Source organism: Girardinichthys multiradiatus, chromosome 12 (assembly GCF_021462225.1).
Source record: "Girardinichthys multiradiatus isolate DD_20200921_A chromosome 12, DD_fGirMul_XY1, whole genome shotgun sequence".
In the NCBI taxonomy this organism is placed as follows: domain Eukaryota; kingdom Metazoa; phylum Chordata; class Actinopteri; order Cyprinodontiformes; family Goodeidae; genus Girardinichthys; species Girardinichthys multiradiatus.
The window spans coordinates 50,988,752-51,013,536 of NC_061805.1; the positions used below are offsets into that span (position 1 = coordinate 50,988,752).

General features: G+C 38.1%; 2 protein-coding genes and 1 long non-coding RNA gene across 3 annotated transcripts in view; 2 read left to right on the forward strand and 1 right to left on the reverse strand.

Annotated features, from left to right (window-relative positions):
- Positions 1-6,608: 6,608 nt before the first annotated feature.
- Positions 6,609-24,601, reverse strand: LOC124877729. The gene is made up of 3 exons (XR_007040594.1): positions 23,872-24,601; positions 17,805-17,809; positions 6,609-6,658 (listed from the first exon to the last, which is right to left on the reverse strand). It is a non-coding gene; the product is annotated as an uncharacterized LOC124877729 (long non-coding RNA).
- Positions 11,722-24,785, forward strand: part of LOC124877726 (phospholipase A and acyltransferase 4-like) — a 221,421-nt gene continuing 208,357 nt past the window's right edge. Inside the window, exons 1-2 of the mRNA XM_047381168.1 lie at positions 11,722-11,738; positions 11,921-11,983. Coding sequence (XP_047237124.1) covers positions 11,965-11,983 — 19 coding nt within the window. The 5' untranslated portion in view covers positions 11,722-11,738; positions 11,921-11,964. The remainder of the gene's footprint in view (positions 11,739-11,920; positions 11,984-24,785) is intronic.
- On the forward strand, positions 13,102-18,840 carry LOC124877727 (phospholipase A and acyltransferase 4-like). Its single transcript, XM_047381169.1, has 4 exons — positions 13,102-13,107; positions 17,042-17,153; positions 17,266-17,525; positions 18,549-18,840. Exons 1-4 carry the CDS (start codon positions 13,105-13,107, stop codon positions 18,657-18,659), a joined length of 486 nt encoding a protein of 161 aa, XP_047237125.1. The 5' UTR covers positions 13,102-13,104; the 3' UTR covers positions 18,660-18,840.

The following is a 24,785-nucleotide window of genomic DNA, read 5'->3' on the forward strand; positions in this document are numbered from 1 at the left end:
GTGGGCTTAATAAAGAGTACAAAAGACATTAGAGAAACGCTGAACCTGGCTGCACTATTGATCCTTGCTTTTAACCTTTTTTTGTTGGGTGTGTTAGTTTCACTTTCTGGCATGCCAGCAGTTGAGCGTCCAGTTTGCATTATGTGTGAGACTGGAGGCCCACATGTCTTGACAGACTCCTTACCCTACTCTGAGCTGTCCTTCTGTGGCTACAGAGTTAAAGGTTGAAATGGGCTCTGCTCCTCGACCTGTACATTTAGTACATTTGCAATCAAAACTAATTTTGGGCACTTCTCTTGTTGCTGTCTGTCCTGCATTACCAATTAAAGGCATTTCATTTCTGCCAGGTAATGATATTGCAGGTGGTAAGCTAACTCCAGCACTGCAAGTTTTAGATGTCCCCTACTAAGGAGGAAGAACCCACACAACCTAATGTCACACTTCTTGTGTACTCACTCGAGCTTAAAACCTGATGTAGGCCAGTATTGCCGCAGCTGTTATACCTATCAGATAATTGGTAAGCCCAACCATGGTATTCCTTCTGCTCCACTCTATCTTATACCTGTGATTGTTGAACCTTTTAACATATCGTCGACTGTGTTAGCCCACTTTTTTGAACCAAGTCTGGTAATCAGTTTTGCTTGCATTTTTGTGTGCGTTAACTTGTTATCCAGAAGCCATCTTTCTATGCAAGATTACATCCAGCTCAGTAGTGAAAGCACTGACCAAGTTTTTTTCTACCTTTGGTCTTCCCAGAATAATCCAACTGCCTACCATGATGAATCTCAGAGGGTGTTAGAATGTTGGCATCAGTAAATGCTGTGTAAATATTATGCTGAAGCTAAAATAGCCTAGGATGAAGGAATCCCTTTTGTCTTGTTTGCAGCTTGAGAATCCACTCAAGACGTTCTAGCGTTTAGTCCGGCTAAGTTGGTGTTGGCCATACACTTTGTAGTCTTAAAACGCTCAAAGGGAAACTCCTACAGGTAAACGCTTCTCCCCAGGAGAGAAGTTTGGATTACATTTGCAAGTTCAGAGAGAAATTCCACCACTCTCTCTGAACTTGCAGTTTTGCAGTTTTGTTTCCGAGAAAAACTCTGTGAGCCTCAAAAGTCCATGAAATGGTATCATGACCACTCTGCCGTGTCTCGTTGATTTGTAGTTGCAACAGGGTACTTGCATTGCTACCAGCTCCTAGTTCTGCTCTTTGTTTCAAGTTTTCTGGACCTAATGACATCCGTGGCAAGTTAAGTGACACTGATTATGTACAGTACAGACCAAACGTTTGGACACACCTTCTCATTCAAAGAGTTGTCTTTATTTTCATGACAATGAATATTGTAGCTTCACACTGAAGGCATCAAAACTATGAATTAACACATGTGGAATTATATACTGAACAAAAAAGTGTGAAACAACTGAAAATATGTCTTATATTCTAGGTTCTTCAAAGTAGCCACCTTTTGCTTTGATTACTGCTCCACACACTCTTGGCATTCTGTTGATGAGCTTCAAGAGGTAGTCACCTGAAATGGTTTTCACTTCACAGGTGTGCCCTGTCAGGTTTAAAAAGTGGGATTTCAAGCCTTATAAATGGGGTTGGGACCATCGGTTGTGTTGTGCAGGAGGTGGATACATTACACAGCTGATGGTCCTACTGAATAGACTGTTAGAATTTGTATTATGGCAAGAAAAAAGCAGCTAAGTAAAGTTTGTGTGTATTACTTTGTTCCAGGTTATTGATATTTTCTAGGAGAGACTGCTGTGATCTGAACAGGTCTGAGTTTGGCACATGTGAAAGTGATTGTCCGACAGTCAGTCCAGGGTTTTCCTTTATGTTCCTGGGAACAAACTGACCAAGGAGATCAAAGCAGCGAAGGGAAGCTAAAGAAAAGCTTCTCACAATCTGACTGAACCCTGAATCCTCGCCTGGCTAATCAGTTGACTGGCTTCTACTGCAGGTATGAACAGCAGCAGTTCACACCTCAACCCAACTGCTCCACATCCCATTCAAACACTAATTCTTGCCATACACCAATCACCCCCCCTTTTCTCTGGACCTGAGGTGTTCCTCACACACAGACAGTGTTCAGAAGAAGCCCCAGCAGAGACTGAACTTCCTGAGGCAACTGAAGAAGTCCAACCTTCCACAGGAGCTGCTGTTCATCTTCTACACTGCCGTCTGTCCTGTCTTCGTCTATCTCAGTGAGGTATGTATGGGAAGAAACTTGTGCCATCAGAAACTGAATTTGAATTGCACTGATTGAATTTGTATTCGCAAATTTGAAATTAAATGTATTGGTTTGAAAATGAATTTCAATAAATTGAAACTGAATTCATTTGCTTTGAAACTGTATTTCGTTGTCTACAAAATTCAGTTTGACTACTTTTACTTTCAGCTCTATAATTCAAATTCAGTTTCAAAATTCAGTTTTCGGTGCCACACATCCGGGTCCTTGAGGAAGGCCACAGAGTAATCAAACTCAGATTCACCGATTGACGGTTCACATCAGGTGAAACCTCCTTTACGGCACTTTGAGCCAGAGCGATACAGAGTACTTGAGCTTGGCGGGGGTCCACCATGTCAACTCTCAGGTTTGTATAAAATGTATTACATGTGTAAAAGGCGTCATGTAAACAAATGATGGACTAACAGTAACAGTTATTACTGCGGTCAAGTGAGCTAACGCTAGCTCTCTCTTAAAGATTAGCTTCCCGAATACAAGGTGCTTTACGGTAATACTGAAGACCGACGCCAATCCAGGCAACGGTTAAGAAATTAAGAGGAAAACAGAAAAGTTACCTTCAGAACATTTACATTAATGACATATTTACAACTGTCACATCCATGTTTTATATAAATAAATAAATAATTATTACATATAATACGGGTCAAAGTACCTACTAATGCTTATCCGTTATATACTTTTGTGTCACTTTCAGCAATTTATTTAGAGGTGACGGACACTCTCTTCAGATTATATTTAAACCAATTATGGTACCTGTAGCTGTTAGCAAAATATGCTAAATTTTCATGGTTTTAAAGTTAACAGTGGAATCTTATGGTTTGAATATGATGCTGGGGCTGCTCAATTTCACTCAGGAAATATGAAAACTTACCTTGATCAGTTCTGTAAGGTTCATATTTGTCTAACATTGCAGGATAGCCCAATACTTAAAAGACAAAAAATATCAGTGTTCTATCATCTTATGTGGGGGCAAAATAAATAAATAATAAATAATAAGGGCCTTAAATGACTTTTGCACGAACAGTGATCTTATTACTAATTAACATTTAATTGCATTTCTTTTGCAGAATATGTTAATTCAGGAGCGCTTATCTAGATTCAGACAAAGACTGGAGTATGTCCTCAACAACGACCTTCTTGACCTGGATTATCTGGCGTACATAATGACCCAAGAGAAGACCTTCATGAATGCACTGGAGAAGGTTGACCAGCCTATTGATGTCTTTGAAGCTATGGAAGAATTGAGCAACTTGTTAGACCAGCGAAACAAACCTCCCATATTTAATTCTGTGGTGAAGATGATTGGTCCTCGTGGACGTTTTAGGTTTCATGTTACAGAGGAACACCTCCAAAATCTTCTTGAGCTTGGTCTACCTGCCACATGTGTAGCAGACCTCCTTGGTGTTTCAAGATGTACCATACAGGAGGATGGAAGAGTACAACATGTCAGTTAGGAGTCTTTACTATTTCTGATGATGCTGTGGATGCAAAAGTGAGAGACATTAAATCCAGACTACCACATGCTGGATACCAGATTGTCAAGGGCTGTCTTCAGGCAGAGGGCCACCGTATACAGTGGACTAGACTCAAGGCTTCTATGCACCGAGTTGATACAGAAGGCATCTTATCAAAACTGACAACTTTGGGCTGTGTGGTTCGGCGAAAATACTCCGTTCAAGGCCCACGTTTCCTACAGCACATCGACACCAATCATAAACTCATTAGGTTTGTTTTACATGAGAATTAGTATGATTAAGAATACTTTTTATCTACACAGAATTATGTTTTTCAACAAAACCACATATTTGTTGTAACCAACAGATATAATATTGTAATATTTGGTGGCATTGATGGCTTCTCAAGAAAGGCAAGTTTTCTAACTGAATAAAGCACATACTGAGTATTCATCACAAGTTAATATTAAACCCACCAATACTTTTTTTTTGACAACTTAGAATGTTGTCGTTCTGCAATGAAATTCAATGATTCATATATTTTGTTCATAGTGTGTATTCTGTTTCTATACTATTTTCTGAGGCTGTCACATTAATAAACCAAATTGTGAAATTGGCCTCTATTCAGTATATATTTCTGTTCTTAATGTGTTTTTGAGCTGCTGCTAATTCATTCAATTAACAATCTTTTCCCACTTAGATTATGTACCTTAATACTGCGTGCAACAACACAGCCAGTACTGCTCTTGAGTTTTTTCTGGATGGAGTGAGAAGATGTGGATGGCCTTATAAGTAAATAATGCTCCAGTAGATTTATACTGCATGAAGCTTGAGTGTCTCACGATTTTTGTCAGCCATTCATTAAACATTGAATTATCGGGATTTTATTCATAAATTTGCAAGTGCATAAACTTTGAATACTTTTTTTCCAAATCTTTCATGGTACAGGGTGAGAGCTGACCAAGGAGTTGAAAATGTCCAGATTGCTGAGATGATCTTCAACGTGAGAGGCACAGGTTGTGGAGGTTTTATTAGTGGAAAAAGCGTACACAACCAGAGGTAGTGTATTATTTTTGCTGTAATGATTATCAAATGCTGTCACAATCAATGTCATTATAATTGACTCCTGATTAATTGCAGTTTGGCTGTTCTTTAACATTCTTTGATTTTCTGTGTTTCTGAATTGTTGAATTGAGCGCCTATGGAGGGACGTTTGGACAGGCGTGATACATTTATTATGATGTACTACACAGCTTGGAAGAAGATGGATTTCTCAACATCTCAGATAGTCTTCATCTCTTCTGTGCCCAGTACACCTTCCTCCCAAGGCTCAAGGCTGATTTGACCAGGTTTTCTGCTGGCTGGAATGATCATCCCATCAGGACAGAGCGTAGCCTTTCCCCAAACCAGCTGTGGGAACTTGGGATGCTGCAGTGCCCAATCAGAAAGCCAGATATGTCTGAGGAAAATGTGGCAGTTGAGTAATAATTACTAAGATTTTGTTGTACTGCCTCTTAATGTGTACGTTTTGAAAATCATATTACATACTTTTTGTTTTTAGGGAATCCAAAAACAGGAACTTGATTGGGACCATCCCATCATGCAGACCCAGGTCTTACTGTGCCCACTGAAGGCAGAAGATATTGAATCCCTGCGCGGTGCCGTTAATCCTCTTGTGCCTTCATCCAGTTTTGGGAGAGACATTTATTTAACCACACTCTCACATGCTATACACCTACATCACCTTCACTGACTGTCATAGCTTGGCTCATCAGATGGTGAAATTATAAGAATGTGGTCATTCTTATAATTTGGTCCTATATCATATGCTTGACCTCATTGGTATATGTTTATAATAATCCCTCCTTCTCAATTATAAAAGTCTCTCCCAGTTTTAAGGGCACTTAGCATTTATTTCCACATTCTGGACTTTTACTCCCAACCCAAATAGATTCTGTCAAGCTGACACATCCACATTCAAGAGCGAGAGAAATCAGTAGACTATTGTAACTACACTTTAATTGTTTAAAGGCAATCAAAAATGACTGACGATGAACACTATCAAAAATATAAAAATTAAAGATCAGTATCAAAAACATTCTTTTGTTTTTAGTTTTACTTACTTTCCATTGATCATCCAGATTTTAAGCTGGATGATCATCCTCCTAAACATCATGAAATGCCTGCCCATAATGGAAGGCTGAACAGGCAGTCGAACTGTATTACTACATGCTGTAACTGTAGGGTAGCAAACTGCATGAACACCATATTGAATATGACAGGTGTGGTTGAACTGCACGAAGACTTTGAAGTTTCTCTTCTCTTCTAGCAGGACAGGAATGTGGCCGTGTCCCATAAGCCACTGCAAGAATGTGCTTGAGGGGAGAACTGGACTGTCACCCGCCTCTGGCTCTTCACCTTTTTAAAGACAAAATAGTCATTTAAATAAAAGATTGGATACTGTTTATCTGTAACTGCACAAAGAAAGTTAAAAAATGTAATGTTTGACTAAACAATACATGTCAATGTAATTTGTAGCCGTGGCCAAAATGTTTGAAAATGACAAGTATTGGTTTTCACACTTTGCTGTTTTTAGGGGCTGCACGGTGGCGCAGTTGGTAGCACTGTTGCCTTGCAGCAAGAAGGTCCTGGCTTTGATTCCCAGCCTGGGGTTTTTCTGCATGGAGTTTGCATGTTCTCCCCGTGCATGCGTGGGTTCTCACCGGGTACTCCGGCTTCCTCCCACAGTCCAAAGACATGCCTGTTAGGTTAATTGGTCTCTCTAAATTGCCCTTAGGTGTATGAATGAGTGTGTGTGGTTGTTTGTGTGTTGCCCTGCGATGGACTGGCGACCTGTCCAGGATGTACCCCGCCTCTCGCCCATAGACTGCTGGAGATAGGCACCAGCTCCCCCGTGACCCACTATGGAATAAGCGGTAGAAAATGACTGACTGACTTTCAAAACCTTGGGTCATGGCTCATAATGCTCATTTCCAGCTGTTCTTTGTTGGAGCCCTTCTCACTGAACTCGGGATGGCAAGATTCAAAAACGAAGTCTGCATCAGCCTGACAAAACCAGCAATGTAAATTATGAGTTTACCTGAATCAAAATGTGTAACTGACATAAAGACTTATCACTTTGCATTTACAGTAAGAATCAGTATCCTTGGACACACAAAAAGAGTGATTTCAACATCAGTGTAATGTTGCCAGTTTGCACGTACCTTTAACTCTATAGGTTTCATCTACAGGGGTTGGACAATGAAACTGAAACACCTGGTTTTAGACCACAATAATTTATTAGTATGGTGTAGGACCTCCTTTTGCAGCCAATACAGCGTCAATTCGTCTTGGGAATGGCATATACAAGTCCTGCACAGTGGTCAGAGGGATTTTAAGCCATTCGTCTTGCAGGATAGTTATTTATATTGCATCTTATGAATATATATATATATATATACACACACACACACACACACACACACATATATATATATACATTTATACATGTATATTTATTATAAGGGAGTTTTTTCCTTGAACCTGATTCCTTGTGTTTGCTATAAGGGCTCAAGGCTCTATAGAGCAAACAGATAATTTTGAAAATTTTTTGTTGAGTGCACCTGTGAATTGTTATAATACTTAAAAGTCTGCAATCTAAAGTTATAGTTAAGGGTACTTAAGCTGAAATTTTAGGTTTCAGACTTAAAATCACTATTATGTTAAAAGTGGTATTTCTACTAAAGCCTACATTTACTCACATAAATTTCCACTCCAGGGACTAACAGTGGCCGACAGATGTTTGGGTATTGGCTCATTAGATCACTAAGACCATAAAGTTTCAGACCATCATGTAGCTGGGAGAGAAGGGGCACCAACCGAAGTATGGCATGAAGAACAATGGCACTAAAATACAGTAAAAAGAAATCAGTTCAATATGAGAGGGGAAAAAAAAACCCAATGAACTTTTATCACAGAGTAAAAGAGTTTTACCGAATAACTTCTTCTCTCGTCAACATTAACAGGTCCATGAGAGCCGCAGCTATAAATTTCCTCAGTGAGTTCTGTCATTTCATCTTCTGTGGCACAATCAATCTTAAAACGACACTCAATAACACGACCAATTCCAGAATCCCAAAACTTACAAATGAAATTGCAAATCTGTGCAACAAACACATAATTCCCAATATTTTAGAGCAGTAAAACCTTCCAAGACCTCATACCTTGGAGATGAGAGGTATAATGAACATCACAGACATCTTCCTTCGTAATGTTCTCAATCTGCAGCTCTCCATTGCACAAATACTGATAACACCAATCTTTGAGGCAGCAGGGTGGCGGCCCATCTTGTGCTAGACTTGCTGCCCAAATTTCACCGGCACTCCTGAGAAAAGACGAGCAGAGAAAAATTCTTGAGAAAACAAAAGTCAACATATAGATGATCATGTTTGGAGACTCAGACTAAAACTAAACAGAAAACTATATGTAAACAAGCCCTACCGGAAGTTTCCATGATCAAGATCGAGTAAGGAATATTTGGGAGACTTCCCAGTCTGGTCACCCTCAAATAATCTTTGCTCCAAGCCTGCAACCATATCTTTAATGCAAACAGTTATTCCATTTAGGTAGCTTTTTTCATTTCTATTGCATCTTAACGCTACACAATTTAAGTCACATTTCAACTGTGTACCTGTAAGGAATTCTTTCCGTAATGCCCCGATATCAACGCCTGCTTCTCCAATAAATGTCACCCTCAGCTGATTGGTAGGCAATGCCCTTTTTTGCCTCTTCCACTGTGCAAGGCCTCGCTCTACCATGTTGGATCTTGAGATAGTGATGGGAAATTCTTCATCTGTTTTCACAGCAGCTGTTATGACCTGCAGGATATCATCCAGACTGATAGGAGGAAAAATACCTGTTAGAAAAATGACTATGTGAGTCATGTTTTGTGTTTTTCAATGCTTTTTAGTTTTTTTAATCATGGGTCACCACTGGTGGTACGTGACTTAGGCTGCATTATTTTTCTATTCTGTAATGTCAAAGCATATAGGTAGTTCATTCACTTACATATGGAGTATGTGGTCAAAAAGCTTGAGAATCAATGCATTTAGCATCAAAGACTACTAATAAATACAAACCTGGAAAGGCAAATCTTCTCTTTTGAAGGAAAGAGGCTTGCATTGCTGCAATGACAAACTTCCAGAGTGAAAACCATATACTCACCGGCCACTTTATTAGGTACACCTGTCCAACTGCTCGTTACGCAAATTTCTAATCAATCACATGGCAGCAACTCAATGCATTTAAGCATGTAGACATGGTCAAGATGATCTGCTGCAGTTCAATCAGAATGTGGAAGAAAGGCGATGCTATCATGTCAATATGGACCAAACTCTCTGAGGAATGTTTCCAGTACCTCGTTGAATCTATGCCACGAAGGATTAAGGCAGTTTTGAAGGCAAAAGGGGGTCCAACCCGGTACTAGCAAGGTGTACCTAATAAAGTGGCGGGTGAGTGTAAAACATAATGTAAAAAAAGCAAAATATAAAACAATACTTTTAAAAGTTTGACCTTAAGTGAACTTGTTCATAGTACAGCAAGTACTTTAGCAAGACTTAATGACAATCACAATGTTATGCAAACAGTGGCAAAACCAAATAGAAAAAAATGTGTATAGTGATCAAAGCCAGTGTGTAAGATGCACAGCTCAGCCAGTAACAAAGCATTTAATGTCATCTATAAATATATCAAATAATTAGTGGAAAGCAAAACACTGTACTACCTCTCACTGCACTTGCTTGCATGTTCCTCCACCTCATTCTGAGAAAATGTCTGACCACAGATAGGGCACAGAATCTGTAACAAGGAGCATTATGATTATGAGCTGGAAATAGTAATGCCCGCAAAAAAGACACTGAAATATTGTAACAAAACCATTGCATTTGGGGACACCATAACTTCATCTTTCTCTAATGGCTGTAAAAGCAAGTGAAGAAAAAAAAAAACTAACTTTAAAAGCAAGAAAAATAAATCTTGCTTCATTTCATACATCTCATTGCTGTTCATCTTTCAGCTATGGCTCATATAGGCTACCTTAAAAGTTGGTATCCCCAGGTACCCACTGTAAAAATAAGTAATAAATCCAACCCTTAACAATGAACATGTTTGTTCTTTTTTGAGACTGCTCAAAATGTATGCAATTTTGTCCACACAGAATTAATTGCATTTATCTTTTTGTTTCTTTTTATTTGGTTATGAATAGTCTAAAGGATTATAGGATAAAAACTTTACCCTCGGGTCTGAGTTTAATTGATCGTTTCCATCAATATGTGGGGTGGAAAGTGGTGTGCAATCCAAGTCTTCATCAGGAATCTGATAAAGGAAAGTACCAAGTGCAAAGTACAAAGTTAGTTTGTGTTACACAGAGATGGACAGCCAATTTCAGCAACATTGAAAATGTTGCACATGAAACTCCTGACTGATCTAAACATTTTCAAAACTAACGAGCTGAAAAGTAAATTGCTGTCATTTCTAAGATTTGCATGAGAAAAGTTACTTGTAATGCGGACTCCCAACATCATCCACGTGATGGGACTGTACAAACCTCTTGCACATTAGTTTCAGCAGACTGACAGTTTTCAACGTGAAGTGCTAGGATTTGAAGAGGATAGTTGGTGTGACAGGAGTGGCACACACCCACCGTACACTGATGAGTTACACATCTCCTGCAACAGGTCACTTGATGTCTACTTCGTCGGAACGAATTCATTTCTTGTGAACGTTATATATATTTCGCAGCTACAAATTAGTATTTTGTGACACTATATTTTTTCCCCCATGTCAGCTCACAGGCTCCGTATTTTATCCCATGTGCATGAAAAATAAATCCCAAACACCTGTTAAGGCGGCACATTATGCTAACTTAGCATCTTTAGCTAACAGCTAGCATAACTGTTAGTCCATCATTTGTTTACATGACGCTTTTTTTACACATGTAATAAATTCAGTTTCAAAGTATTAAATTCAGTTTCAATTTATTGAAATTCATTTTCAAACCAATACATTTAATTTCAAATTTGCAAATACAAATTCAATCAGTGCAATTCAAATTGAGTTTCTGATGGCACAAGTTTCTTCCCATAGGTTTGGATCATCCACCAAACAGGACAGGTCCAGACTGCAACCAACAATCAGGTCTGCAGAGACAATCATCAGGACTGACTTTCCCTCCACCCAGGACCTATACAGGCCTAGGGTCAGGAAAAGGCAGCTAACATCTCTGCAGACCCCACACACCCTGCACACAAAGTGTTTAGGCTTTTACCATCAGGTGGCGATACAGAGACTGTTTCTTCCCCCAGGCTGTTTTTTCTGTTGAACACGTGACTGAGCTCCACAACACCATGCAGACTTGGACTGATTTCACTTTATCTTCTCCTGCAAAGTCACATGTGTATTTATGTACATTTTAAAGATAATTTAAAAAAAAGAAATCTTCAAAGAGAGCATAGTGTACTGGAGTCACAGTCCTTGTTTGTGTGAACAAACTTGATAGATAGATAGATAGATAGATAGATAGATAGATAGATAGATAGATAGATAGATAGATAGATAGATAGATGGATAATGCAACTATGTGTCAGCTAACGTTTGGCTTCCATGTTACAACTTGTCCACATATTTCACAGAAAGCTAAGAGAGTAACTACAGGTTCAGCTTCTGGGAACTAGACTTTTATCTGCTCTGAATATGAAAGTTTTCAATAAATATATGTATTAAAACTATGTAAGTAAAATATATATTTCATGTCAATAAATTATACAACCAAAAGATTTTTTGTTTTGTTGAACACACAGTTAGAACAGTCAGTTTCTGTAAGTAAAGGAAAGAAATCCAGAAAGTAACATAACCTGTTCTGAGCTGGATTCCTTTACTTTTTAAAACACACCTGGATTCCTCGAAGAGGCTTTTATATCCCTGATCATCCTTCTTTACTTTATTCACCTCAGAGTGAGAATAAAACAGACCTCAGCAGGTAAACAAACCTCATTTAATGTAATGTTAGTGGATCTAGAAAAGCAATTATTTGTATCTTAGATTTTATCGCTGCAGTGAATATTTCAGAAACTCAAAGTCACCACCTTCATTTCTTTTTAAAACCTTTTTGTTCGAGGGAACCATCCTGTTTTATGAAGCTCTGTGTGGGTTTCTTGTTAGGCTGTTGAAACCAGAGTCGTCTTCTGGGTTGGACGCCTCGGATCATGGACTCTACAGAACTTGGTGAGTTTCATTTTTCCTCATATAAAACTAAGATAAACTTTATTGAACGTTTTGTTGTGAAGTAGAAAACAGCACAGCAGTGTTAAAACAGACACCACTTACACCCACTGTACATTTTTGGGGACACTTCTTTATTCACTTGTTAGCTTAAATCATGAATCATCCAATCACACAACAGCAACTCAGTTCGTTTAAAAGACAACTTGCTGATTTTGTTGATGTTGATGTCAGAGGAGAATGGGCAGACTGGTTCTAGGTGATATAAATCAACAACCAAGGTCTATAGAACACCATCTTTGATGATAAAGTGGAACCTTGAAGGAGATGAGCTGCAGCAGCAGAAGACAACACCAGGTGGCGCTCCTGTCAGCTATGAACAGGAAAGACGCATCAAAACTGGACAATAACAGGATAGAAGAGCATTAACTGATCTGATGAGACTCAATATCAGCTGCAGTATTCAGATAATCAGGTCAGAATTTGGTGTAAATTTAGTGAAAGTGACCTGATTCAGGTTGCTGGTGGCAGTGGTATCATGGTGTGGGAATACTGTCTTTGCACACTTGGTACCAAATGAGCAGCATTTAAACACCACAACCTACCTGAGTGTTGCTTTATGACCACAGTGGATCATCTGATGGCTTCTAGATTGAAGGGCCAAGCTTAAACCATCCTGAACTGCTTTCTTGACCATGAGTTCTCTGTACTTGACAAGTTTAGGTTCTTAGCAACAATCCAAAGCTTCTTCAAAAACCTAGAATTGTCCCTTTCTGACAGTTATTTCTACCTTCTAATGGGGTCCGTCTCATATGTCTATAAAGGTTTTTAAATTAGTTGTCTTTTCAAGTTTTATACATGTTTGATTTTTCTGCTATACGCAGCTTCACTGAGCAGCTGCCAAGAACTCATTCCAACCAAACATATCAACCAGTTTCAAGACTTGCATTAAAACAGGAGCAGTGAGGTCATCCAGAAGACTGTTTATAGAAATTTAGAACAGTTTTATGTTAATTACTTTCAATACAGAAGGTTTAACACAATGCAATTCTGGATTTGGATATTTTATGTTAAAATCTTCTGATTCCTCTACAGAAGCATCTGGAAAGGAAGCGATCACTGACATGGTGAGAAAAATTAATCTTAGTTTTTATTTTGTCTGTTTATAATTTATTTCTGTGTGTCTACAGGATGCTTCTGTGGTTAAGGTGAGAAAGACGGTCTTCTGTCTCAACATGTTAATGTGTTTAAATGTTAAAAAACATGAAATGTGTTTGATCCCAGGATGAGTTTTTTGTTCCTGTCGGACAGAAACCTTGTTTCTCATTTGGTTCATTTCTAAATATGAATTCATACTGTTTGGTCAACGTCAGCTGATGGATTTCACTGGATGTTTATCAGTGGAACCAGAGACAGATGTGAAGGACCATCAAAAGAGTTTATTTTTACCAGAAAACAAAAAAAGCTAATAAGGGAGGTAAAGGGTTTTTGTTTGACAACAAAGTTCTACAAGATGAGAACCACTGGTTCCTCCTGGTTCTTTCACATTCTAAGATTTTGCATAAAAGGTGTCAGGAATCCAGATTCAATTTCAAATGGTTAAAAGTAAACATCTGGTCCTTCCAGAACTCAATATACTGACTTACTATTCTGTCATGCAAAACCAAAACCAAAGAGCAAAGTGTACCAGAGTCAAATTCCTTGTTTGTTTGTACGAACTTGGCAATAAAGCTGATTCTGATTCTGATTACAGAAAACAAAATAAATGCTGACAATTTTCTGACAATGTGTTAGCCTCCACAAGGTCATCTTCTCACACAGAAAGATCAAGGGATGACATTTATCGGCATATAATATTAATAATAATACGATTTATTGTCCCACTAAGAGGAAATTCAGGTGTGTCAGCAGTAAAGTAAAAGGCTGATGGAAGCATGCAGGTACCCACAAAATGCAGGTACCCACAAAATAAACTAAAAGATCAAAAAGCAAGAGTAGACTCTACATTAAAGGAAAAAAAATAAAATAAAATGAAAAAGAAATAAGAAAAGAAATACTGTACAGTTATTATTATTATTATTAAGGAACTCTCCAGGTCTGCAGCAGCTTCATGCATGCGGTGGGAGACATTGACCAACAGTGATGTTATTCTTCCTAGAGTCCGTCTGTCTCCACCACCTACACTGGGTCAAGGGGACATCCTAGGACAGAGCTGGTTCTCCTGGTGAACATATCTAACTACTTCCTCCCAGATAACCTGCTTCTCCAACATACTACACCAGAAAATGGCTGATGCCACCACAGAGACAAGAAAGGTCTTTCGGAGCGCCCCCTGCACTCCATCTCAGTCTCCTCAGCAGGCAGAGTCTGTTCTGATCCATCCTGTTAAGAGCATCAGTGTTGTGACTACAGTCCAGTTTATTGTTCAGGTGAACATCCAGGTATGTATAAGAGTACAGTATCTCAATGTCAGTTGCCTGGATGTTCACCAGTGTCAGTGTGGTGGGTCTGCACTTGCGGAAGTCAATCACCAACTTCTTGGCTTTACCCGCGTTTATCAGGAGATGGTTCCACTGGTACCAGTCCACAAAGTTCTGTGTCCACTGTCTGTACTCTGAGTGATTCTCACTAGTGATAATGCCAACTATGGCAGAGTCATCTGAGAACCTCTGAAGATGGCAGCCTGTGGAGTTGATGGAGAAGTCTGCAGTATAGAGGCTGTTCCCTGTGGAGGCCTCCATTCGGCAGATCAGCAGGTCACAGCTCTGTGTCCTCATATACTGTGAGCGACCAGTGATGTAGTCCAGGTGGTCCAGGTGGAGGTCCACTCCTAAGAGCTCCAACTTGCCCCTTAGAAATTATTACCAGAACTTAAACTAGCATGAATTTATTTCTATTTTTCTTTGATTATTTTTATTTGGATGCTTTCCAAGCAAGTTTTTCACTCTTAAATGCAGTAAAACAATAGACTGGTGAATAGAATCAGATGCTCTGTTTTAATGTTCACTCATCGTGTTTCTGCAGAACATCTTCCTCTGCTGGCAGTGATTAAAACACACCAAGAATCATATTTTAACAGTTTTAATGTTGGGTCCTGCTGCTTCGATGGACTCAACCTGCTACCTGTATGACCTCTTCTCTTTTCCAATGGTTATAATCAGTCTGACAGAGAGAGGTTCCCCCAATCCTTGTGGTTTTTAGTATAACAACGACCACCTGTCGGCTCTAGATGGACAAACTTTATCAGTTTATTATTTTACTTATTACCCTACACATAGCCTATTCTAAAATGTCCAAACTCTAACGCTCAGTAGTTTATTCTAACCTCCCCAACAACCCGCACCGTTCCAAACCCTTTATGAAGAGCCTTGAGACGACATGTGTTGTGAATTAGCGGTAGATAAATAAAACTGAATTGAAATCAATTGAACATCAGTCTGTAATTCATGGCAGTTGTGGTGGTTTTGAAGGTCAGGGTTGGATACCTGAAAATAAAATCTGAACTCACCCTGGTTCTCTGCAGGTCCTGCTTTTATTCCCAAATTATCTGGAAACCAGGGTCCCCAAGGTGCTCAGGGTGTCGTGATTATGAATAAAATATATTATTAAATATTAATACATTCATATTTTATTAAATAATATTTCGGTCTGTTAAGGGTTATCCTGTGAATGCCAGCCCAATAAGACGTTTATATTAGAACAAAATTGAAAGGAATGAGCCAAGCTCTGGCATTATTCACACAACTTCTTAAAGTACAAGAATTTATTAACAAAAATAAGTCAACTCACAGTCAAACATATTTCAATCAACAAACTCTGCTAAAACAACCCAACTAAACTACTGAGCACAATGAAAGAATAAGGACGAGTAATGTACAATATAAACAAGTGAGATTAAGAATAAGGAAGAAACCATTAAGACCCATCCGGAAAAGTTTGGTTCTTATTCAAAATAATATTTCCCTAAATATTTTACTATTTCCTTGATCATGTTTTTATGAATATTTTTTAATAAATCAAGGCAGCTGATTAAACAGCCTTGAGAATTGGTCATCCAGAAGGATAAACAGCAGTTTATCTGCAGTAACATGAAACACAAGGAAATTCCACTAAAAAACTAATGTGAGAAAAAACAGATAGAAATCCAAACAGCTGTACTTTGAGGAGATTGGCTTTACTTACCAATACTCTGTTATGGAGTCCAACTCCCATGGTGCCGTCTCAGCTTCACGTGTATGCAGAGTGGACATTGGTTGGTTGTAAGCGTAAATCTTTTCCTCTTAACTCATAAACCACATTTATTTCATTTAAGGCAGTCCAAATGTGGCCAAAAAACAAATTCTGATTATGAAGTTGTTCCATCTAATCCATCCACATGTATCCTGACTTTGTGGTGTCCATCTTCAGTCCTTGAGGTCCAATATTCTGCAAGTTTTAGATACATCTCTGCTCCTGCACATTATGGCAGAATTACCTCCTCAGTGCGTCAGTAAGTTCTGTAGATGGCTGGTGGTGATTTTGATTTATATCAGGAATGCTGAACCAGAGACACGTTTAACACAACAAATGTGTCTAATTCTACCTGAAAACATCAAAAGCTAGATTTTATGAGGTCAGTCTGAATTTGGTCCAAACTAAGAACCTCTATGGGTCTTCAGACCCAATCTCTGTAGACAAGTCCAGCACAGAGGACACATAGACCTGAAAACATGAATTTAGCATCAAACGGGTTCTTTAATGTTGTCAGTTGGTTCTGATTCTCCGGTCAGGGAACCTTTATTCAGAAAGCTAATTTAGATGCAAGATGATATCAGTGTACCGCACTGAATAAAGCATTAAATTGATGGCAAAATATCTGAGAACGGGTGCGTGGTGTAGAGGTAGATTATGAACCGTATACAGAGGCTATGAGTCGGTTCGATTCCTGACCCTTGACCCTTTGCTGCATGTATGATCACAAATATGAAAACATCCAGCTAACCTAAAGACTAAGAAAGGAATAATAATAAAATAGCAGATATGATTCTTCTAACTTCAACCTTTTCTATCTTTAAATCTGAGAACGGAGATGAACCGAAGCCTGGAGACTTGATTGAGATCTTCCGTAACGTCTATGAGCACTGGGCTGTGTACGTTGGAGAGGGCTACGTTGTTCATCTTCTGGGACCAGATGGTGAGTCCACCACAAACCGACGTTACGTCTCTGAACAGGAACCAGTTTCAAAGCCACAGTCACTAAAACACATTTTACAAAAGATCTCCTGTCATTTGGTTTCTCTTTGAAGGAAGTCTTTCGTCCTCCAGCACCATAAACCTTCCCATTGGGAAGAACAACGTCCTGAAACAGAAGCTACTGGAGGTGGTGAGCACTGACGAGTGGACGATCAACAACCTCCACGACCAGGAGAAACAACCCCGCCCTCCGGAGGTTATCGTGAACGAAGCCCACAAACTCGTGGGCACAACTCGATCATACAACGTCGTCAACTACAACTGTGAACATTTTGCAACTGAGCTTCGCTACGGCAACGCTGAGTCAGAGCAGGTAGGTCCAACTATGGTGGAAACCAAAACGAGATGCCTTCAGAAGACAGAGTTTGGTACGTTAGAGATCAGGGTTTGTCTGAACAAGTGAAAAACTACCTTCTTGGAGCAAGGAGAGAAAGATGAAACTGAAAAACCTCAGAGACCCTGAGGAGACCATGTAGAACTCTGTAATCAGTGTTCTGATGTGGTCCGAACCCAGACTGGACCGACCTGAAGAGATTTATTAAGAACATGTTTGTTGAGATGTCCTCAGAAACCTTTGACAAAAATAAATCACCTGAACTCTCCTAATAAAGCTTCTGATGCTGCACTAAAGGGCTGTTTCACAGTTTTAAGGAATCTGGAGAACATCTGATCTTCTTTAGACCCATCAAACTTGAACTGAGAAGTGATTTAAATGCAGTTAAAGGTTTATGAAATCTTTTTCTGACTTTGAAAACATGATCACTTTAGATTGAGAGACACATGAAAAGAACAACTGTAGACTTGATGAATCTGGGCTGAATTCTTCTTTATTAAAGATAAATTCTCTAAAATCTGATGAAACTTTGGATATTTGTTTAGAACATAATCCTGTTTTAAACTTCTCCAGAACGTCTCCCTGACCTGTCTGTTGTGTTCCTTGGTCTTCATGATGATGGTTGTTCTCCAATGTTCTCCAACAAAACCTCTGTGGCCAGAAACAGAACAGATGCATTTATAATGAGATGAAATCACACACAGCTGGACTCTGTTTGCTAATCAGGAAACTTCTGAAAGCTGTTAGTTGCTCTGGGATTTATTTTGGGTAATCAGAGTAAAGGGGGCTGAACACTTTCTCATGACACAGTAAAATATTTACATCCATGAATCATGTTCCTTCCACTTCTGAACTATGAACTACTCTGTGTTGGTTTATCACATAAAATGACCGTAGAATAGAGTGAAGTTCGTCTCTTTAAGGTGACAGAAGGATGTGAAAAGTTTCTACTGTAGACGTCAAACCTGGATTCATCTGTTCCTCATTTCTCCTCATTTCCAGGTAGAAGAAGCTGTGAAGGTCACACTTGGTGTGACTGGACTCTCAATAACTGTGGGAGTCGTGATCGTGGCTTTTTTACTTTGGAAGACTCAAAGGTCATCAAGTAACTGATGTAAATTTTAATTTTAAATGATTTAAACCCATTTTAGATTATTTGAACAGTTTTATTTTTGTCCAGAAGACAGAAGAAAACAGATGTTTGTTTTGTAAATGTCCATTTTTTGTTACCTGAGCTTTAAGGTTGATCAAACATTATTATGAAAACACATTAAATATGAATCATTTAAACTCATCTTCTTGTTTTAATTGTAATGAGCGACTCCATCAGTGACTCTTTCTGTTTGGGTTTATTTGGGAAGAGTTTGTGACGTTAGAGACTTTTAGCTGATTGTATCAGACAGAAAATGACAGCAGAGAAAGAAGGAGACAACATGTCATAAACGACCCGGGAGTCGAGTCCAGGACAGCGGCGCCGAGGACCAACATCCTCTCTGCCACACGGTGACCTCTACCTCTGAGTCACACAGCGCCCCCTATCCTGCACTTCATGAATTACTCTCTGCAGGTTCTAAATGTTAATGAATAACCTGCTTTTCTTTTCTAAAGCTGCCAGAGGAGGCTGCCGGGTCGGTTGGGTCGGACTAAACTGCTTAATCCCTACTGAGATTAAATGTTTGTTCAATCTTTGCAATTATCTGCCTCAGTCATCACTCACTCATCCACTGGACTTATTCCAATTATGAATAAATCAGAGACATAAGAAGCGTACTCACCCCTGATAAACTGCCAGGTTTTTGTGATCATTTAAAAACTTCTACTTGTTCTGTGACACATCCTCTAGAATTCAACTGAAAAACATCGTGTTTGTCTTGATTATATCATTCTGTACTTTTATCACAAAATGTCTTCTGCACCAAATAACCTCATGTTGTAGCAAAGCAGGTTACATTGCCAAATTTACCAGGTAGGTCACATTAAATGAGTTATCTTCAGTAACCAGTGACCTTTCTACAGCGTAAATCAACTATACCCAGAAAATAAGTTATAAAATCTTTGTAGTCAAAATTAAACCAACATCAGAGAATATGATCATAAGAAGAATCATTTATACTTCTGCATGTAGCCAGTGTGATTTATGACAGAAATCATTCTTAGAGAATAAACGTTTATGAGATTACAAGTTCTGAGAACTGATAAGATGTCTGCTATTTAGAAATTAAAATACTCTGATCACATTATAATTTTTAAACACACAGAAGTAGAAAATACAACTTAACCTACATGCCCCACATTTACTGAACTTTATTAAAGGTATTTTAGTTGTGTATGAATTGGAATGGTAACCAGCTCATTTTTAAGGATGATTGTTTTGTTGTTTTGTTTTTAATGAATGAAATAAATAAAAAAAATAAAGAAATTTTGCAAATAATTTGATTATTTATTAGATATTGTTATTGTTTTTGTTTTTATCTTTCAGAGGGGAAGCTGCCAACACCAGCTTTAGAAAGTTCTGACTGAGAGCAGAAATGATGAACTGGAGCCAATGGTTGAACATGATCTCTGGACCACAAGATATTTCAGTTCCAGTAAAAATACATTTATGGAAATGAAACTGAATGGCAGCTGTGGTTTAAAGACCCGACAGTCATTCAGGGATTGTTTTCATGTGATAAATAACTGGAGAAGAAACCAGACCCAGGGTACATCTAAGAAAGTTTCAACATTAAACAAATTTATTTCATGGATATTATAGATTTAAATGCAAAGAAAATATATATTTGTTTTAATTTCATATATATATACAACAAAGACAGCATATGCCAAGAACTCCAGGGGGCGAACTGAGCAGTCGTTTTATAACGTAGCTCTGGTGTAAGGTGTCTTACTCTTCCTTTATTGAACTTTTACCCTCAAAATGTTGGAGCAAATTTGGGAAATATACAGAAAGAACAAAAAAAGAAAAAAAAGTCCTCTGGGAAAGCAAAGCGAGAACAAGTTTCGGCTTCAATTGTAGGTAATCACGATTACTGTCATTAAGAGATGGAGTCTGAAAGTGGAAACGGAGAGAAAAGAACCCTTGAGGAAATAAATGAGTCACCTCTCTCAACTCCCTCTAAAGGATGAACATCCAAGAAAGGAAACCAAACCCAATCCCACAACATACGACATAATGGCAGCTATTCAAGCTCTTCACGTGTGGTTTGATAAACAAGATGGCGGACATTGACAAGAAATTATCTGAGAGTGCTGTGATGATGGCCAATCTTTCTAAATCTATTGAATTTAATGCAGCTGAAGTCCAAGAATGCAAAGGAAAAATCTGTGGACTTCAATAAGAAGTTTCTGCCCTAAGGAAAGAGGTTGAGGAGTTTAAGAAAAAGCAAAAGAGCGAGACCGATACTCACGAAGATGGGATCAAAGGAACGAAAGAAAGCATGGTGAAGATCTTAGAGAAGATCTAATCAGGATCTTCACTAAAATCATCCCAGAATAATCGGATCTTATGGAGTATTTTGTGGATACTGTGCATTGAATAGGAAGAAAAGAAGAAGGCAGAAACCACCAGGTGATCATTCAGTTCACAAAGCGTCTTCACCAGGATGGAATTTGGAAGAGATCCAACAATGTCCAGATATGTGAATCTGAGAAAATCCGCTTTGCTGAGGAAGAAGATGGCTGGAAAGGGAGAAGGTTTGGCGAAAAATCCGACAAGCCGGAGATTCTGGTGAAAAGGCCGCATTTCTGCAGACGGCTGCAGAAACTTTAATGTATACACATTAATTAAACTCTAATATAAAAGAGGGACAGATTCATAGGTATTGAATGGGGTAAGAAGAACTACTGCTATTTTCTTAAACTCTTCTTAAGATAGAAAGTTATGTTATATAAGTTTTACATCGTTTCTTGTTTGGTTCTTAAAATATATGTTGAGCACCAGTTTATCTTTTGTATCATTGAATGTAAGAGTTCTCAGGGATGATGTTAAGAGAAAGGAAAAAAACATCTTGCTTAATATCAGAGCAAAAATAAAGCCTTTTTTAATTTGACATTTGTCTTAATTTGAAGAAAATATAAAAATATTTCTATGCAAATGTCTAAAACAAGCTCTTTCAAACTTTTCACTTCTTTACTGAGATTCACTTACATTTGGAGGTGTATTCCTCGTCGGGTTTATCTGGAATCAGAAATTATAATAGGCTGACTTCCGGGTCAGCCTCGGCGTTGGTACATTCCCTTTCCGGTTGATTTTGTCAAATGTAACTTTGTTTCAGTATTTGTAAAAGTGTTTCGCATCTTGTTAAAATTGTTTTCTTTAATGTTATTTTGTCTTTAGGTTTGTAAAAGTGTTTTACATTTTGTAATGTTGGTTTGCACCCCCCGGCCACCGTACTGATGCCACCTTCAGGTCAAATCAATGAGGAGAAAAATAATATTTAGTCATAGTAGCAATCACTCTGCTGGAAGCTTTTGGTTTTAAAAGACGTCCAGGGAAGGCAGTGATATTTCAGTCAGATGATTCAGGACACTGGCTGGCAGCCAACATAGATCAGTCATTTATAAAACTAGTGGATGTTTACCTCATAATAGGCTAATGTTGGAAAGGTTAACGTTGGTTTATCTGAATATGAACAATTATGTCGCACGTATTACGTTCTTTTAGGTGGTGATTTTACTTTGGTTCCAAATGAATAACAGGACAGATTTCCACCAAGAAACCAATGGAACCCAGTTATGACAGACTCTTTTGATTCAAATAATTTCAATGATATATGGAGAGAGACACACTGGGATTACTGGGATTGGTTCAAACCAAATGGAAATATGTGTTTCACATATTTCCATCTCCACAGCCCCTCTAATAGATCACAATGTTTTTATTCTAAAACTAAATCTGAAAAGAAAACACAGTTTAAAAAAGATTATTGTATATTTAAATCAGATCTTTTAAATGACAGTGGACATGTGAAAATTGTTAAGGAACTTATATATGAAATTTATAGTGATGAAGCAATTGGCAATCACATGAGTAGATGAGTAGATCTGCTAGATTACAGTCATTTAATCAAGGATGATGGTGTGATTTCTAAAAGGCATTTGAAATGGTTGAACATGGTTTCATATTAAAAGCTTTAAGATATTTTGGATTTGGAGAAAAACGTATAAAATTAATCTCTTTATTATATTCTGATATTAATAGTTCTGTTTCATTGATTATAAGTCAATTATCAGATGACACTACTTTGTTTTTAAAGAACATTTCAGAGGTTTCTGTAGCACTTTCTGAAATTTCATTGTTTTCAAAAGCTTCTGGTTTAAATCTGAACATTACAAAATGTGAAATATTGACAATTCATGATCATCCACTGGGAAATATGTTTAACACTCCTGTTAACAATGAAGTTAATTACTTAGAAATCATGATTTTGAAGGATAAAAATAAAAGTCTTTTATTATACAAAATAACATTATACAGAAATTAAAAAAAAAAACATTTCAACAGTTGGATCCAAAGAGACGTAACCATTTTTTTTTTATTAGGGTTATTATGTCTGATTGATTTTGAGTCATTGAGTCGCTGAATGGTGCCATCAAACTAAAATGGTTGCAGTTCTTTATGAAGAGATTGAACCAAATGGGGTTTTATCTCCCTGAAGCAATTTTTGACATTTTTTTAGGAATTGATTTTTTCTAAACTGTGACTCTGAAATTTCTAAATTATCAACTAAATTATCAGATTATCATAAACAGGTTCTCCAGTACTGGAAAATGATATACAGTATAAACACAACTTTTCCCATCACGTAACTTCAGTTTATGTTTTAATAAATAGAATGTATTTTTTTATAAAGAAGGGATGGATCCGGGAATTTGGACATTTATACATTTATTAGACAATGATGGGAATCTTCTAACATATGGAAAGTTTATATATAGATATGATGTGGTACGTTCTGAGTAAATTTAAGAAAGTAAGGAAAGCTGTTCCTTGGACAATGATTCAAATGATTCAGCCAAAGAGGTTTTAACTTATTCTTCTTTTATAATTAATGAACCATCTCTATAATTGAAGGATGTCTATTTATGGATAAAAAGTGTAGCAACAAACACAATGAGGTGAATTGCTGCCCTCTGCTGGTGATTCTGTGATACTGGGGAAATTAGAAAGGGAACAGATTATTTATAAATTGTTGCAGTATTGTCTGATAATGATCCACTATTATGAAAATTTCTGTCAGGTTCAGATGACTCGATTAATTTAAACACAATCATTAAAGAATGATCAGACAGAGGAGGGTTGTGTACTGTATTAATGGTGCTACACAATTAAATTAGTCTTGCCTGCTTCTTCAATATGTTCTGTTAACAGAAAACCTCAGGAGCGACCTGCTATTTCACTCTCAGGTGTCTATTTATAAGAAACAGTTGTTTTATCTCTTTGTGTCCAGCAGGTAGAGATGTAGCATCAATCATACCAACATATGATGGTGTCAGAGAGTCTCCTGGTCAGATTTCTTAAAGCATAAATAATAAACAGGGTAATAATGAGACACCTCCTGACCTTTAGTCACTCTGCAGCAGCTTTACCTGCCTGTTGCTGATCAGTGCAAATAAATTCAGTCCACAGCTTCCTGTAAGAGAAAATCAACTGGTTTAACTAAAAAAGGATTAAATCTATTTGCATGTTCCTGTTTGTTTCAGGCTTACAGTCTCTACTCTGGTAGCTTTTTGTTGCCAACTTTATTATATTCCTAATTTTGTATTATGATTATAATTTGGTGCTCTGGGGGTAAAAGTCATAATAAGTCGTGTACTTCGGTACAGTTAAAAAAAAATATTCACAGATTCGGCTTTTCTGGATCAAAAACTCATCAGCGGAACATTGCTTCTACAAAACCGACACCTCTCTGCAACCACAGCAAGACAGACAGTGACCTACAGTCGTATTTTCCTCGAACCGAGCCCAACACCGCGCTGGGAGACTTGCATTGGTTTCTATTTAGAGCTCGCTGCTCCTCAAAGGCGCAGGAACCGTCTGCAAATTGCTCCAGCAGAAAAATATGATTGTGAATTATTATATTATATTATCATAGTGGGTCACGGGGGAGCTGGTGTCTATCTCCAGCAGTCTATGGGTGAGAGGCGGGGTACATCCTGGACATGTCGCCAGTCCATCGCAGGGCAACACACAAACAACCACACACACATTCATACATCTAAGGGCAATTTTAAAGAGAC

Bases quoted from the DNA above. Each gene is read 5' to 3' on its own strand.
- LOC124877727 (XM_047381169.1), top strand. The intron at 17,154-17,265 runs GTGAGTCCACCA...TTCTCTTTGAAG, and splicing joins TCATCTTCTGGGACCAGATG to GAAGTCTTTCGTCCTCCAGC. The intron at 17,526-18,548 runs GTAGGTCCAACT...CCTCATTTCCAG, and splicing joins GCAACGCTGAGTCAGAGCAG to GTAGAAGAAGCTGTGAAGGT.